This window comes from Prionailurus bengalensis, chromosome C1, assembly GCF_016509475.1.
Source record: "Prionailurus bengalensis isolate Pbe53 chromosome C1, Fcat_Pben_1.1_paternal_pri, whole genome shotgun sequence".
Lineage (NCBI taxonomy): Eukaryota > Metazoa > Chordata > Mammalia > Carnivora > Felidae > Prionailurus > Prionailurus bengalensis.
This window is the reverse complement of record NC_057345.1, coordinates 37,429,091-37,444,280: the sequence shown is the minus strand read 5'-3', so window position 1 is coordinate 37,444,280 and position 15,190 is coordinate 37,429,091. Positions and strand designations below refer to the sequence as shown.

General features: G+C 53.9%; 1 protein-coding gene across 4 annotated transcripts; it reads left to right on the top strand.

Moving 5' to 3' along the window:
• The first annotated feature begins 7,037 nt into the window (after window positions 1–7,037).
• PDZK1IP1 (PDZK1 interacting protein 1) lies at window positions 7,038–14,157 on the top strand. 4 transcript variants are annotated; one of them, XM_043574913.1, is made up of 5 exons: window positions 7,038–7,054; window positions 7,735–7,911; window positions 11,026–11,134; window positions 13,010–13,105; window positions 13,728–14,157. In XM_043574913.1, the coding sequence occupies exons 2-5, from the start codon at window positions 7,845–7,847 to the stop codon at window positions 13,798–13,800; spliced, it is 345 nt and encodes a 114-aa protein (XP_043430848.1). In that variant the 5' UTR covers window positions 7,038–7,054; window positions 7,735–7,844; the 3' UTR covers window positions 13,801–14,157. The 4 variants fall into 4 exon arrangements, with proteins under 4 accessions (XP_043430848.1, XP_043430845.1, XP_043430847.1 ...); XM_043574912.1 differs by lacking the exon at window positions 7,038–7,054 and adding an exon at window positions 7,407–7,520; XM_043574910.1 differs by lacking the exons at window positions 7,038–7,054; window positions 11,026–11,134 and adding an exon at window positions 7,395–7,520.
• Window positions 14,158–15,190: the final 1,033 nt, after the last annotated feature.

Sequence of the window (15,190 nt, the reverse complement as noted above, 5' to 3'; positions counted from 1 at the left end):
AAGGTCCTGAAATGTGGAGTGCACCTGATGCCTGTAATTTGATCCTAAGTGGTGTAAAGGTGATATGTGTTCCTTCTTCATTTTCCTTTTGATTCAGATGGAGATCCACTCCCCATCCATTCACACGGGCATTTCTTAGGGCTGGGTCCTAGCCCTACTTCTCATCCCTCCCTATTCCAGCCACATCAGCCCTGCCAAGGCCTCAGTTACCATCCGTAAGCTGCTGAATTCTAAGCTACCACTTCTGGCTCAGATCTCTCTCACACACCGAGCTGCATCCTGAGATGTGCCCTGGGTGCCGTGAACTCAGATGACCTGCCCTGGGACCCAGCATTTGGCTCATTGCTTTTTGCTTGTTTCATTCATTAGCCCTTGAGTGCCAGGCACTCTGGAGAGTTTTGTTGAATGAATACAGGCTCTCTCCTCACCGCCCCCTGCCCCCCCCCCCCCCCCGGACCCAACCTGCTGCTCTTCTAGTATTCTTAGCACCAACATCCAAGTGTTGTCTAAGATGGGGGACTAGGTGCAACTTGACTCTACTCTTCTGAGTCCTTCACTCCTCACATCCAGGGAGTCACCTTAGCCTGCCGGCTCTCCCCATTGAGTTGCTCTCCCACCCTCCCGCTTCACTCCACGTGCTGTCCTAACTCCAGCTGTGCCTCTTGTCTCCTGGGTCCCTCCCCCACCCCCAGCCCACCCACTGGCTCACTGTTCACTGCATTGTCTATCGAACCCATTCTTCCAGGTGTGGTTGGAAAGACCTCGCTGAAATGCAAGACTGCCTGTGCCACGTCCTTGCCTAAAATACTATAATGGTGTGGCTTTACCTGTAAGGGAAAGATGGAATCTCTTCACAGGTCCTGCAAGGCCATCAGGACCCCTTTCCGGATCACCTTCTGCTCTCTCAACAGGCTGATGCCCCGATGGCTCCCCCTACCTGCAAGCTTTCCTGTCTGCTCTTCCCCAGCCTGGAAGTAGCTCTTGCCTATGACTTCCCAAGCCCGGCACTTCAGATCTTGTCTCCCTGTGTCCGGGGGAGCCCTCCATCGCTGCCTGACAGCTCCCAAATACACATCTCCAGCCTGGACCACGCCTCCTAACTCCAGACCCACATACCCATCTCCAGACAAAACATGTGAATCCTGCCCCTGTTGAACCTTCCCCATCTCAGTCTGTGGTAGTTGAACAAGCTCGAAACCTTGAAACCATCCTTGGCTTCTCTTTTCCCCCTCACATTCCGAATCATGTTGGCTTTACCCTCAAAATGTATCTAGATTCAAATCACGTATCCCTGGTGCCATGGCTGCTGCCTTGACCTAAGCTGCTGTTATCCCTTGCCTGTAGTATTGTGGTGGCCTCCTAACTAGTCTCACTGCTTTGCTTCTGCTTTTCTTGCCTTCTGGGATCTTTCCTCAACAAAGCAGCAGCATCATGTCTTCTGTGCTCAGACCCTCCAATAGCCTCTTCACTCTGATTCAAAGCTGAAGTCTTTACAGTCACTCACAAGGCTCCATGTGAGTGGGTCTCACGCAGCCTTTCCAACCTCCTCTCCTGCATTCACTTCTTTATTAGTCACACAGACGCTTTCCTCATGCCCCTTCCTCAGGACCTTTGCACTTTCTGTTTATTCTCCTTGCCTGCCACCCTCTCCCCTCTGACAGCTGAACATCTTGCTTCCTCAACTCAGCTCTGTTCAAATGTTCCCTCTTAGAGGAGCCTTCCCTGATGAATCTATGTAAAATAGCACATAGCATCCTATTCTCCTGATCCTGTCTTGTCTTTCCCATATAGCCATATGACCTATTGTATCTATTTATTTGTTTCCTGGATAACCCCTCTAGAATGTAAGCTCTCTAAGAAGAGGGACTTCTTTTTGATCATTGCTGTATCCTTGGCATCTCGAAGAGTTCCTGGTCCACAGGAGGCATTCAGTAAATATTTGTTGAATGAATGAATAAATGAATGAATGAATTTTAGACTTAATATTACCCTTTCTTGATTTCCTACCGTAGAGGGCATCCTCATTTATATACTCTTGGCACTCTTCGTCTCCTTTAAAATATTTGGTGCAATTAGGTTACAGTTGACCCTTGAGCAGATGGGGGTTAGACACTGACCCCCCCAAAGGTCACAAATCCACACATAACTTTTGACTCCCCCCAAAACTTAACTACTAATAGCCTACTGTTGACCAGTAGCCTTACTGATAACATGAACAGTTGACACACATATTTTGTATATGTATTATATCCTGTACTCTTATAATAAAGTAAGCTAGAGAAAAAAATGTTATTAAGAAAATAATAAATCATAAAGAAAATGCATTTACAGTGCTGTACAACATTTATTGAAAAAAAAATCCACATGTAAGTGGACCCAAGCAGCTCAAACCCACGTTGTTCAAGGGTCAACTGTAATCAGATAGTTAATTAGATAATTGTATAAGCCCTATCTTGCTCACTACTGTATTTCCAGCCCCATGGTGGACATTAAATATGTTGAGCAAATGAATGAAAGCAAGCCATTTGGGAATGCCACTTGGGAAACTGACCAATACATAGGTGCTTGACAGAGGGACTGAGCTCTGGGCTACACATCGGGATGCCTAGGGTTTAGCCCTATCTCTCCTACTAACTTACTGTGTGACCTTCAGTTAGTTACTGTCCCTTTCTGAGTCACAGCTTCCCCAGCTGAAAAATGAGGAACAAGGTCACACCATTCAGGATGAGCATGTAGGCCAGGGGAGATTGTGATTCTAGACACTAGCACCCCCAGCATGGCTCCACTGCTGGCCTGCAGCCCTGGGCAGGGGAGCAGGGCTGTGCTGGAACCACTGGCAAAGGATTTGGCCTTGGGACCTCTGCTGGCAGGCTGGGCTTTTGGCACAGGGCCAGCCCTTTAGTTTCTTGGCTGAGTGAAGAGGCAGCAGGAGGGGGTGATTGATCTTCCCCAACTGGGAGGTCCTGGTCATAAATCTCACCAGCCCAGTGGGGTCGCCTAGGACCCAGGAGTCACAGCCAGTACATTCCTTGGCTTGGCTGTCTCCACGCTGGTGCTTTTTGCCCCTTCCAGCTCCCAGGCATGGGGTGCTCTATGAGGGTGAGCACCCATTCACTCTGACCATGGCCTCCAGCCCTGAGCCCCAGAAAGCCCCTGTCCAGAAAGTGCCAATCTTTCTTCAGGTCTGACCTTGAGATCACATGGCACTGCTTTGAACAGACCTGCCCTAGGCTCCTGTGAGTCACGACTCCTTAACCTCTTTGGTGCCGTGAAACCCTTGAGTGGTCTGGTGCAGCCTGTGGACTTAAATGTGTAAAATAAAAGGAAACCAGGGTGCTTGGGTGGCTCAGCCGGTTGAGTGTCCGGCTTCGGCTCAGGTCATAATCTCGAGGTCTATGAGTTTGAGCCCCGCGTCGGGCTCTGCACTGACAGCTCAGAGCCTGGAGCCTGCTTTGGATTCTGTGTCCCACCCCCCTCTCTCTGCCCTTCCCCCACTCATGCTCTGTCTCTCTCTGTCTCAGAAAAAAACATTAAAAAAATTTAAAAAAGGAAACCAATCATATTGAAATGTAGTTGTTAGAATATTAAAAATGTAAGTTTGCAAAAGAGTAACTTACTTATAGTTTGATAATGTATTAGACAGTAAGATCTAGTGGCAGTCGGTCCAATGACTGATATGCTTTGAATAGTGATGAGCATAAGCAGTGATAATAGTGATGAGCAGTCCAGATATCTGCAACAATGGCGTGTGGTAATATGGAAATAGCACAGAGGGACTGTGCTTTGTTACCTTCATTCTTTTTTTCTTTTTAAGAATTTTTTACCTTTAGGGAATCTCATCACCCAACATGGGGCTCAAACTCACAACCCTGAGATTAAGAGTCACACACTGTACTAAACCAGCCAGGAGCCCCTGTTGCCTTCCTTCTTCTTCTTCTTCTTCTTCTTCTTCTTCTTCTTCTTTTTAATGTTTGTTTTTGAGAGAGAGAGAGAGAGAGAGAGAGAGAGAATGAGCCAGAGAGGTGCAGAGAGAGAGAATGACAGAGGATCCAAAGCAGGCTCCATGCTGACAGCAGAGAGCCCAACGTGGGGCTTGAACTCACGAACTGTGAGATCATGACCTGAGCCGAAGTCCGACGTTCCGCCGACTGAGCCACCTGGCACCCCTAAAGTTTGCATATTATCTTAAGAGCAGATACCCTTCACCAATGTGTCTCCATGCTTGTCCTCTCTCTGCTCTCAGCTCTCTCCTCTCTCTGGGGCTGCCTTTCTGCTTGGTCCAATGATTCAGCTAACCTTTTTCCTTCCTAGCATCACCTCCTCCAGGATGGCTTCCTTAACAATTTGGTGGTCTGTGTTTCTCTACGGCACAGCCCTGAGCATGCCATGGGCACTGTTCCCAGCTTGGCTGACTGTTTACATGTCAGTGTCCACCCTCCCTTCCTCCAAACCACCCCCAAAAGGGGGCGGAAGTGAGGGGGCCCGAAAGAAGGGGAAATTGCAGAATCTTCTTTGGCAAACTGGCCCCCTCCCTGTCCTTCCCAACCTGGCAGGGATTGGAGCTAGACTCTGCCACCTGCTGGCAACAACTGCAATGGCAGGCGGGATGGCTGGAAAGTCTAGGCCCACTTCGATGTTTCTAAAGGGTGAATCACACAAGGCGTAGCTGGATGCTAGATGGAGGACTGGTCCAAGGGGCCTGATGTTTCATGGTGGCAGAGCTGGGCTGGGACCCCGAGGGAGGAACTGAGTGTTGATGAAGCAGCAGCTCAGAGATGAGGACACAGGGTCCAGTCTTGTGGAGTTGCTGAGGCCTGAGTCTAGATCTTGGGGCCACACCAGACCAGCAGGGGGACCAATTTGTTACCATGGGGACCCAGGGCTGTGTCCATGCAGCTGGGGAGATGATCCCCCCTCAGCTGGATGAGGACGCCCAGACAGCAGAGACCAGCCTCAAAGCCAAATGTCCACCCACACCCCCCTCTTCCGGGACAACTTGTTTTGCTCTAAAGCTTGGGACTTTGACCTGGGAGGTGTGTTTTCCTCCCGTTGGTCACCTGATGTCCTTCCTGCTCATCCCCTTCCCCCCTCCCCCACCCACCCAAAAACAGGGCCCTGGGAGTCCTTGTCTTTTCCTGGATTCTTTAGGGAAGGGGGGAATGCTTGGGTGAGGGAAGCAGGACATGAGACCTGGGGACCAATGGGAGAGGCTGGGCTCCTTTTGGGGGAAACTCCTTGGAGCGGGGGTCACTACAGTGACTTCCCTGCCCGGCTCTTACTGGCTCTCTCCTTCCTGGATTTCTGGGACACCTCACTCTTCTGAGATTTCTTCCTCCTGCTCTAACCTGCTCTAACCTTCCTTTTTACAGACCCTTATCACTGGGGCTGTGTCCTGGTCCCTGGCTTCTCTCCTTTCCCCTGCACACACACACACACACACACACACACCACATACACATATACACATAACATATATTTGCCACACACCACACACATACATACACACCACACAAACACATACACACCACACCCCACAAACACCACACACACATACCCATACACCGCACACATGCACACATACATATACACCACACACATACCACACGCACACATGCACACGCACCACACACATACACACCACACACATACACCACATATGCCACACACTCATACACAACACACATCCACACACACATCCACACACCACACACATTTATATCACACACACCATACACACCACACACACACACACACACACACACGCACACACACCCTGGGGTGACCATGTGTTCCTGTGCCTCAGTTACCAGCGCTGTGCCACACATGGCTCCCAGATCTAGCTCTCTATGCCAGACTCAAGATCCTGCTGCCTTCTGGATGTTTCCTTACGGAGGATCCACAGGCACCACAATACATCTGAGACTGCAGACCATCATCCCCCCACCTCTTCTGAAACTTGCTCGGGCCTCTGAGACACCAGGCATCACCCTGGGCAAATCCTTGTCCCTCACCGGCCACCCCCAGCTAGTCATGTGTTCAGAAGCCACGCCCTATCCACCCCATCTCCTAGAGGGCTCAGATGCACCGAGGCTGCCCTGGTGCAGCCCGGGCCCTGGGTGTGTGGCCATCCAGCAGCCCTTTCTCCCCTTTCTCCAGCCCTTGCACTCCCTTTCAGTCTCCACCCCCCGGCCAGAGAAGTTTTCTCAAATGCAGATCTGGCCACATGACTCCTCTGCTTAAAACTCTCCAAGAAAATATCCTGATGTTTATTAAATTCAACCCCATTCCTTGCATACCGATCAGTGATTCCCTAGCTATTCATTAACACGAAAGGTGACTACTCTAGCCAAACTTTGTGCCAGAAGATTCTGAGGACTCCAAGTTGGGGTTAGGGAGGGAGAACAGGACATATATGGATGTATCACTCAAGTCCGGGCTGAATTCCCTCAGACCACCTGCGTCACCCCATCTTTGGATGATGGTGGTACCTGCTGTGCTTGAATGTGTAGACACAGGAAGTGGGGATGCGGCAGAACACGTGACTGCTGCCCCTGGCAGAACCATCTTGCTATAGGAAGGATTGCCCATGAGGTCCTGTGAGCAGCGGCTTGGTGGCTTCTGGGCAGGGAGACCGTGGAGGGCCTTCTGGGGACACTCCCTCTGAGGCATTGCCCTGGTGTGCTGGGTCCTCCGTTCTTGGTGTCTGTGGAGTGAGACTCTCAGCATCTCTGGCTTCCTGTACTCCTGGGGAGGGGTAAGGCAAGGAGACCCAGCATGACCTTTGGTCCCGGGCCTGGACAGGTACTTGGGTCATTCTTAGTTCCTTAGCTGGAAGGTCAGATGGACTCCACGTGACCCTGCGGTTTGAATGCCCAGGGCTTCCGGGACTTCTATTGGATCTTTCCACTTGGGGGTGTCCTTTCTTTGCCTCCATGGCAGGGCTGTGTTCACCCGCTAGTCTCCCTGTGTTGGGTGGGGGTGGGTCAGAAGGTGTGTATAGAGGCCTCTGACCGAGCCTTGACCTTGTCACAGGGAGGTTCCACCCAGCTTCCAGGTACCCCATGTGGGGCCAAGAGGAAAGCTGAACTGGGCCAGGACAGCTGGGTTGGGTAGGGAAGGCTGGGGACTGGGACCTTCAGGCCCACTGTCATGGTCCCCATGGGGGAGGGTGGATTATAGAGCTACTGAGCTAGGCCAGGGATGGAGGGACAGAAGCCAAGGCTGAGTCCCAAGGCTGGAGCCCCTTGGTCTGGTTGGGTTGAGTAGAGACAGGTGAGGGGGAGAACAGGAAATAGACCAGGCTGAGGGGGAGGGTCAGCTTTGACCTTTCCCTAGCCACTGGGGTTTTCCCCAAGCTCCGGCTGAGCAGCCAGACAACAGATTTCTTAATCCCACTGTCAGCCTTCCAAGATGCCCCGCCCGCAGGAGCAGTAATGTGTCACTCCTTTCCCCAGAGCCCAGCCCTGCTGCAAGGAAGGGGGAAAGCAGATACAAAAACTGGGGAGGCCGGGGGCTTGGAGGTGAGGCACCAACTCTCTTCCTGTCTCCCTGGTCCTCAGACCTGCTTTCTTACCCAGCCTCTGAAAGATGACCTCGAATGCCAGCTTGAGTGGGCAGGGCAACGGCCAGGGGAGGCCAGGCCTGGAAGCTCATTACCATGGGAGGGAGGGCGGTTTCTCTCCACCTCCCCTCCTTCCTCCCTCGCCGCCTTCCTTACTTGCGCCTCTTCTCCAGGGCCAGACTAAGCCTGGGCTGATCTCAGGCAGACACGGACAGACCCCACGGCAGCTCCAGGAGCCCAGATATCAGCAGCCAGAGAGAAGGCCCAGAAGCTTTCTGCAGCCATGTCAGCCCTCATCCTGCTCATTCTGGGCCTGTTCACGGCATTGCCACCCGCCAGCTGTCAGCAAGGTAGCGTGGGACTGGGCCTGCCGTGGTGGCTGTGGCGAGGAGGGCTGGGCTGGGTGGTGGAAACCCAGCGGAGGATGGGGTGGTCCTCTGGCCTCCCTCACCATCCTGGACACATACAGTTGGGAAGGAGAAGCAGGGATTGGGCTCACTGGAGGAACCTCCAAAGGCAGAGATCTCTGAGCAAGGCTTCTGTCTGGGACTTGTTTTCCATGAGTGAGGAATGCAGGGTGGGGAGGTGGGGGGGGCGGGGACTAGAGACCTAGAGGAGTTGAGACCCAAGATCTAGGAGCAGGAATTGCCTTAGAGATGGCAGGGTCCTGGGGCTACAAGGAAGAAGGGAGGGGCCCAAGCAATCCCCCAAACGGTGGGCTTGTTCCAGGGGAGGGGCAGTGTTGCCCGGGGCCTGCTTCCTGGGCTTGGGAAGAGGACAGTGCCCCAGTGTGGTCCCCACTGCGTACCTGAGATTTGTCCAGCTCTGCCTATGTCTTGTAGCCTGGAGAAAATCACTGGCCCTCTTTTCGACTCAGTTTTCTCATCCATAAAACGAGGACTGTAAACTTGCCCTGCCTACTTCCCAGGGCTGCTGCCAGGGCTGGGGTGCAGGAAAGTTTCACACCAGTGAGGAGCCACACCCTGAGATCTGGAAGTGTGGGGGACTCAGCAGGTGGGATTTGGGTCCAGAGAGGACCAGCAAAGATGTTTCCAGAGTACCCCTCCCTTGCAGGAGCCCTGAGCTCGCATGCACGTCTACTTCCCTTCTGCCTTGCAGTCTTGGCAGCCCTCTTAGAAACAAGATCAGAGGGGTCGAGTAACTTGTGTGAATCACACAGCAGAGCAAGAAAGGATATAGCCAGGGTGCAGGAGCTCCTGGCTCCAGGGGCCCAGACCAGGTTTGCCACTCACCACTGACAAAATCCAAAGGCGGAGAGACGAGTGGTGGGGAAACAGGAAAGGGATTTATTTCAGTGAGGCCGACACCAGGAAGATGGTGGACCAGAGTCGCAAAGACTATCCCTAAAGTGGAGAAAAGACTTCCAGGTTTATGTAAGGAAAATGTGGGACAAAGGTGGGTGGGTACCTGCAGGTGGGCAGTGAAGGTCAGGTCTTTGTCTTGGGGTCAATCACAGAGGTCTTGCTGGCTCAGGGCAGTCCTGATTTCTTGAGAGGGTAGTTTTGGTTTCCTTTGGAGACGCTTTGCCCTCAGGGTATTTTGCCTGACTTGAGAGATAAGCTGGAAAGAAGAACTTAATCAAAGTGAAAGTTTGAGGCCGAAAGGGAGGATGGTTGAGTCCTCCTGCGGGGACAGAACTCAGATCACCTCTGTCTCCAGGTTCTGACCCTTGTGCTGTATGTTCACTTCAGAGCCACCTGGAAGGAGAAGCAGGGACCCGGAGTTCCCTGTGTGTCTGGAGGGAGTTGGCTGAAGGGTCTGGAGGAGGCAGGGAGGGGCCTCCCAGGGCTTGAGGCCTAGTCACTGACCTGAGGAACCATTGTTCCTTGGGCAAACAATGAAGCCAAAGCACTGCTTTTTGGCAAGTATGGAAGTCAAGATAACCATACTGACCTGGCCACAGGCCAGAGAGTTCCCAGATCCCTCCCTTGTCCCCAGAACCTACTAGGCTCAGAGAGGAGGCAGGGCCTTCGCTGCAGCAGGAGAGATTTAAGGTAGACTCAAGGAAGGACTTTTGAGTGAGAGTGAGGCCGAGTAAGGTTTTTGATGCCCAGCCTGGGCCCCTCAAAGTACAGGATGACACTAGGGATGCATGTGTTTTAGCCTGGAGGCAAGACCCTTCGGGAGCCTCCTGCTGGCCTCTGTCCCCTCCTGAGACCTGCCTGCAACTGCATGTCTGTCCTCTGCAGGGTCAAGCTCCCTCAGGCTCATGGAACACAGTCATGCCTGGGGGAGGGGAGAGCCCTTTGGGGCAGCCAGTGACTGAGGGCAGAGATTCTGGGAAACCATGAGGGTTAAAGGTGGTGTCAAAGGTCAAGGGTCAAAAGATAGAGAAGGTGGGGGGCACCTGGGTGACTCAGTCGGTTAAGCATCCGACTTCGGTTCAGGTCATGATCTCACGGTTCAAGACTTCGAGTCCCACATCAGGCTCTCTGCTGCCAACACAGAGCCTGCTTCACATCCTCTATATCCTTCTCTCTCTTCCCCTCCCTGCTCATGTTCATTCTCTTTCTCTCTCAAAAATGAATATAAAAAAAATTAAAAAGAAGAAAAAAAGGTAGATGGATGGGCCTCAACCTGGTCTCTGGCCTAGTCCCAGAGGCATCCAGCTGGAGAAGACAGAAGGGGAGCAGCTTTTGAAGCTTTCTACCTGGGCCCCACGACCTGGAAGGGAATTTGCCCTTCTGCCTTGCCTTTCCAAAGGTGTTCTGTCCCTGCCATCTCTCAGGCACCCTGACACCCCTGGCTGAGCAGTCTTGCCTGTCCCACACTCCCACCCCCTACCTAGTATCAGAGCAAAGTCATTACAGAACAGGATCTTCCAGATGCCAGACCCGCCCTCTCACAGGGAGATGGGGAGATACCCTCAGCTGGCAAGGCCCAGGCCGGCCATCCAGAGGGCTGCTCTTTGGTCCTTGGGGCCCAGACACTTGTAGGGCGTCCTGCATGTGACTCACATGGAGGGATAGGTGGAGGCTCTAGGCTGTCCCTCCTTGGCTCCTCATTTCTTCTTTGAATTCTTGTTTTCCAACTATCGTCCCTTTTTTTTTGTTTTAAAGTTTATTTATTTATTTTGAGACAGAGAGAGACAGAGAGAGAGAAAGAGAATCCCAAGCAGGCTCTGCACTGTCAGCGCAGAGCCCGATGTCCACGCAGAGCTCATGACCTGAGCTGAAGTGGGAAGCTTAACTGATAGCCATTCAGGTGCCCCGCCACCCCCCCCCCCCCCCCATCATCCCTTACTTTAGCTCAGTGGGGTCAGGTCGGTCCTCCTTGCCAGCCCTGCTGCCTCAGAATGTCTCTTCTGGTCCTGGCAGCAGGCTGATGGCCTGTGACACAGGCTCTAGCCCTTGCTCCCCTCCCCCTCCCCCCTCTTCCATTCTGCACTTGCAGCCCCCACTGCTGCCGAGCCTGCTGCAGCATCCCTGCTCCCCTCTTTCCAGGCCTGGGGAACCTGCAGCCCTGGATGCAGGGCTTAATCGCTGTGGCTGTGTTCCTGGTCCTAGTCGCAATTGCCTTTGCTGTCAACCACTTCTGGTGCCAGGAAGAGCCGTGAGTGCTGCGGGGGTGCTGGGGTCTGGGCTGGGCAGGCAGGGCAGGCCCCAGGACCACCGCTACTGCTCTAGTAGTGGTGAGGAGGGCCTCGGAGACCCGGAGTCCAGTCCTGTCACTGTGCAGAAGTGACACCGAGGCCCAAGTTCTCTAGGACTGGTGCTCGGGCTCGCCGGCCCCCAGACACGGCTCTGTTGGCCTCCACGGTTCTGCGAGCTTTGGGGACAATGTCTTCTCTTCTCAAGGTCTCAGTGTTTCTATCTGTAGAGTCAGGACACTGGCTTAGCCTGTGATGGGGGTTGTGAAAATCTCTGGGAAGAAAGGCTCCATCTTTCTTCAGGGTCAGGTGCTGTGCCACGTGCAGGGGTACAGGGGGGCAGTGGGACAGACAGACACAACCCCTGAACTCTCAGGCTCCCAGACCGGAAGACAAGGAGTGATCCCAGTGCAAGTACCAATGGTAAAAGGGAGAGCAGACTGCAGTGCTGGGCCTGCCCTGGTCTGGGGGGCCGGGGATGGTAGTCCAAGAAGGCTTCCAATTGCATGTTTATTCTGAAGCCTAAAGAATGCAGAGGAGCGCCTCTCAGGATAGAGTAGCACGGGAAGAGCATTGCAGCTGATGGAAGAGGGCATCGAGGCCACCAGGGGTCCAAAGTGCAGGACACTGAGGTCGAGGGCGGTGGGCTGAAATCCAGTCCACTCTGTGCTGGCCGATCCTGGAATAAGGCTGCACCTGCCAGTAGCTCCCACGGAGGGGCCTGGTGCCAGGGTGCTAGCCAAGGCCCTGTGCAGCCCACTGCAGGAACACGAGCAGTCATGCGTAGAGAGAAGGATGGGAGGCCTGAGATAGACTGGCAAGGTAGGCAGGGCCCGGGCCTGGCAGACCCTTGTACACCTATACCCCAAACTGTGGGCTTTATCTTTCGTGCAGTAGGAATCCGGTGAGAGCTTGTACGCTGGTCCTGGGATGAGAGTTGGCCTGAGCACAGGCACTCTGGCTGCTCCGTGGTGCATGCGTGGGGTAGGGGCCAGTCTGCAGGTGAGAAGGGCAGGGCGGGGGGCTGAGAGCATGAGGTCAGGAGAGAGTCTGGACTCTGGAGGGAGCAGAGGGGATAGACAGGCACCATGTCTGACGGCTGTCTAGGGGTCTGGTCCCCAGAAGTTGGTAGATGGGGACGGCAGGGGGCAGGAGGAAGGAAGGACAAGGATGCGTCCAGGCTTCAGATAGTACCACTTACGGAGACGGAGCATGAGAGGCAGATCTGGGGGCAACTGCTGAGTTTAATTTGAGACATACTAAGTCTGAGGTGCCTGTGGGGTGTCCAAGGAAGGACAAGCAGCAGTAAGAGTCCCCGTGACCCATGTAAGAATAGTTTCAGGTAGGCAGGAGCAGAGGCCACAGTCACTGGGTTTAAACTGGAATAAGAGGCCAGGAACTTTTTGTCAGAAATGTTATTTTTTCTCAACTGATCCAAGCTCTGCCTTCAGTGGAAGTTGACCATGTCTGTACCTAATTCCCTGGGGAAAGCCTTGTGGAAATCTGGGCAGAAACTAAATCCTGTTGGGTCTTGAGCTGAGGCCAGAAGGAAAATTGCACAAAGTGTGAGGCCTTGGATACATCTTTTGCAAATCTTGGACTGGGACCTGAGGCCCCCACCTTGGAGTAGGGAGAAGGGTGGGAAGGCCCATGGAGTGGGGCCAGAATCAGGCCACTGGCAGGGCCCCTACTGGAGAGAAGGGCTTCTGCCCAGGGCCAGCCACTGCTCTTGGACTCGTGAGAACCAGAGCCTAGAAAGGTCTGATTAGGCAAGGGGGAGGAGGGAGAACAAAGAGGGTAGGGACCTAGGGAGCCCGACTGATGAGCCCCATCCATAGGGAGCCCATGAACACAGTCATGACCGTTGGAAACAAGGCAGATGGAATCCTGGTAGGAACAGACGGAAGGTACTCCTCGATGGCGGCCAGCTTCAGGTGAGATGATGGTACAGGGTAACCACCCTGTGCTCCAGAAGGACCAGATGCTTCTGGGGGGTGGGAGGGGGGTAGAAGGTGGGAAGGCAGGGAAGGAGGAGGACTCATGTGGGGAAGGGCTCAGTGAAGAGAGGAGCTCAGGGAGGTGGCAATGGGGGCTTTGTGAGGGTGCAGGGCTCCTTGGGGACCTGAGGCTCAGCTGGGGAGAGGGCCCAATAAGGGGGTAGGGACGGGTAGGGGGAGCAGCTCACAGGCAGACTGGGATTCATAGGGAGGAGTGCAGTGGGGGAAGGTGACTCTGAAGGGATGAGTCAGGGGCACTCAATGTGGAGAGAGGGGTGAGTAGGGGAGGCAGCTCAGTATGGAGGTGGACTCCATGAGGGGGTTGCTCAGTGGGGGCCCAGTGGGGGAGGGGCTCAGTGTAGGAGAGAGATGGGGCTCAGGGAGGGGTGCTGAGAGGCCTCCAGTCTCAGGTGCACCTGGGGCCAGATGTGGGCAGGGGAACCCCTTCTGGCACTCAAGGATTTTTTATTCTGGAAGATACTGCTGTCACCAGTGCAGGATAAGGCAGGGAGAAGGGGATGGGATGGAATGGGTGGTGACCCCTGTCATCCTCTTTCAGGTCCAACGAGCACGAGAATGCCTATGAAAATATCCCCGAGGAGGAGGGCAGGGTCCGAAGCACCCCCATGTGACCCCCGCTTGCCTGTGGGCCCCAGCTGTGAGCCCAGGTGCCTGTGATGGATGCCCAGATCACCACTCAAGCTGCTCCTTCTCTGTGTAGGAATCTACAGTAAGGGGCCGACTCTTCCAACCCCACACTGCCCACCTTCTCTGGAGTGGTCACCAGCCAAAGTCGAAGCTCAGGCTATATCCAGGTTAGGGCTCAGCTGTGGCTCTGGGGGGTTTCCTAGGAGGTCTCCCACCCAATTCAATTCAGAAGACCCTTCTGAAGAGGACAGTCAGCTCATCACCTCCTGCCTTGCCTCATACCGTCTTCCTCTAACCTTGGAAATGCCTCTTATTTCTGTGAAATAAAGATGTTTCGTATTTCCAGGCCTGATGCTCCCAGGGCTCAGAAAGAGCCCCTCAGATTTACAGCCAGGCCCAGTCTTGCTTTCTGAATCATGACAATCACCTTCCAAAGCCACTGTCATGGTAACTTTGGAGGATTATCCAAGAAGCCCTCTCTTAAAGGCCCATGGGGCTAGGAAGCTCAGCCACTCTACCCCTTGTAGAGACCCTCCTGCCAGCACCCCTCCCCTGACCTGCTCTTAACAACTGTGATTCTGGGCCCTTCTTGGTGCAGCAGCCCTATCCCTTCCCTATCCTATCCTCCATGTGGCCTGGTTGCTGGCGGTTCACTCATCCCTCATCCAGCCAGCTCTAGCAAGCTCCAAGAGTCTTGGGCTAGGACTCAGGAAGCCCAGCTTTGAGTGCCTGTCCCCTGCCGGCTTACTATGTGACTTTGGGAGAGCTATAGTCCTCTCTGAGCTGAGCTTCCCCTCTGGGGACAGTTTGGCCAGTCTTGCCACAGAGCTGGAGTAAAATCATCCTCACAAGTGCCACTGACTCCTAGTTCTGGGTGGGGGTGGAGTCAGGGAACTGGGTCCCCAGGAGAATGAAGCAGGAGGAAGTCAGGGGAGGAGGCGTACTTAGCAGGCTGGCTGACCCTGGAAGCCCCTCATCCCTGTGACTGTCATTCTTATGGGAACAGGCAGAGTTGGGGGCAGGTGGGTGACAACCTGAGACCCACCCAGGAGCACTCCCAGATCTAGAGGAGTGGGGCTAGAGGGTAGGAGGCAGTCCACCTTGTCCCAAAGATCTCCCTCTGCCAGCTGTCTCAACCCATCACAGCCCCCTAGCTTCACCATTTCAGCCATTGCCTTGCTGTTCAAAGGCTTCAGCCAGATACTCAGGGAGAGATCCATCTGAAATCTGAATTAGCCTTTCTCACCGCACGGAGGTCTAGTTTGCAGCCTGCAGCAGTGGGAAGAGCCGTGAGCAGAGGGACGGCAGGCTTACCCTTGCCTGCTGTGTGACTCAGGACAAGTTGCCTTCCTTCTCTGAGCTGAAGCTCAGAGA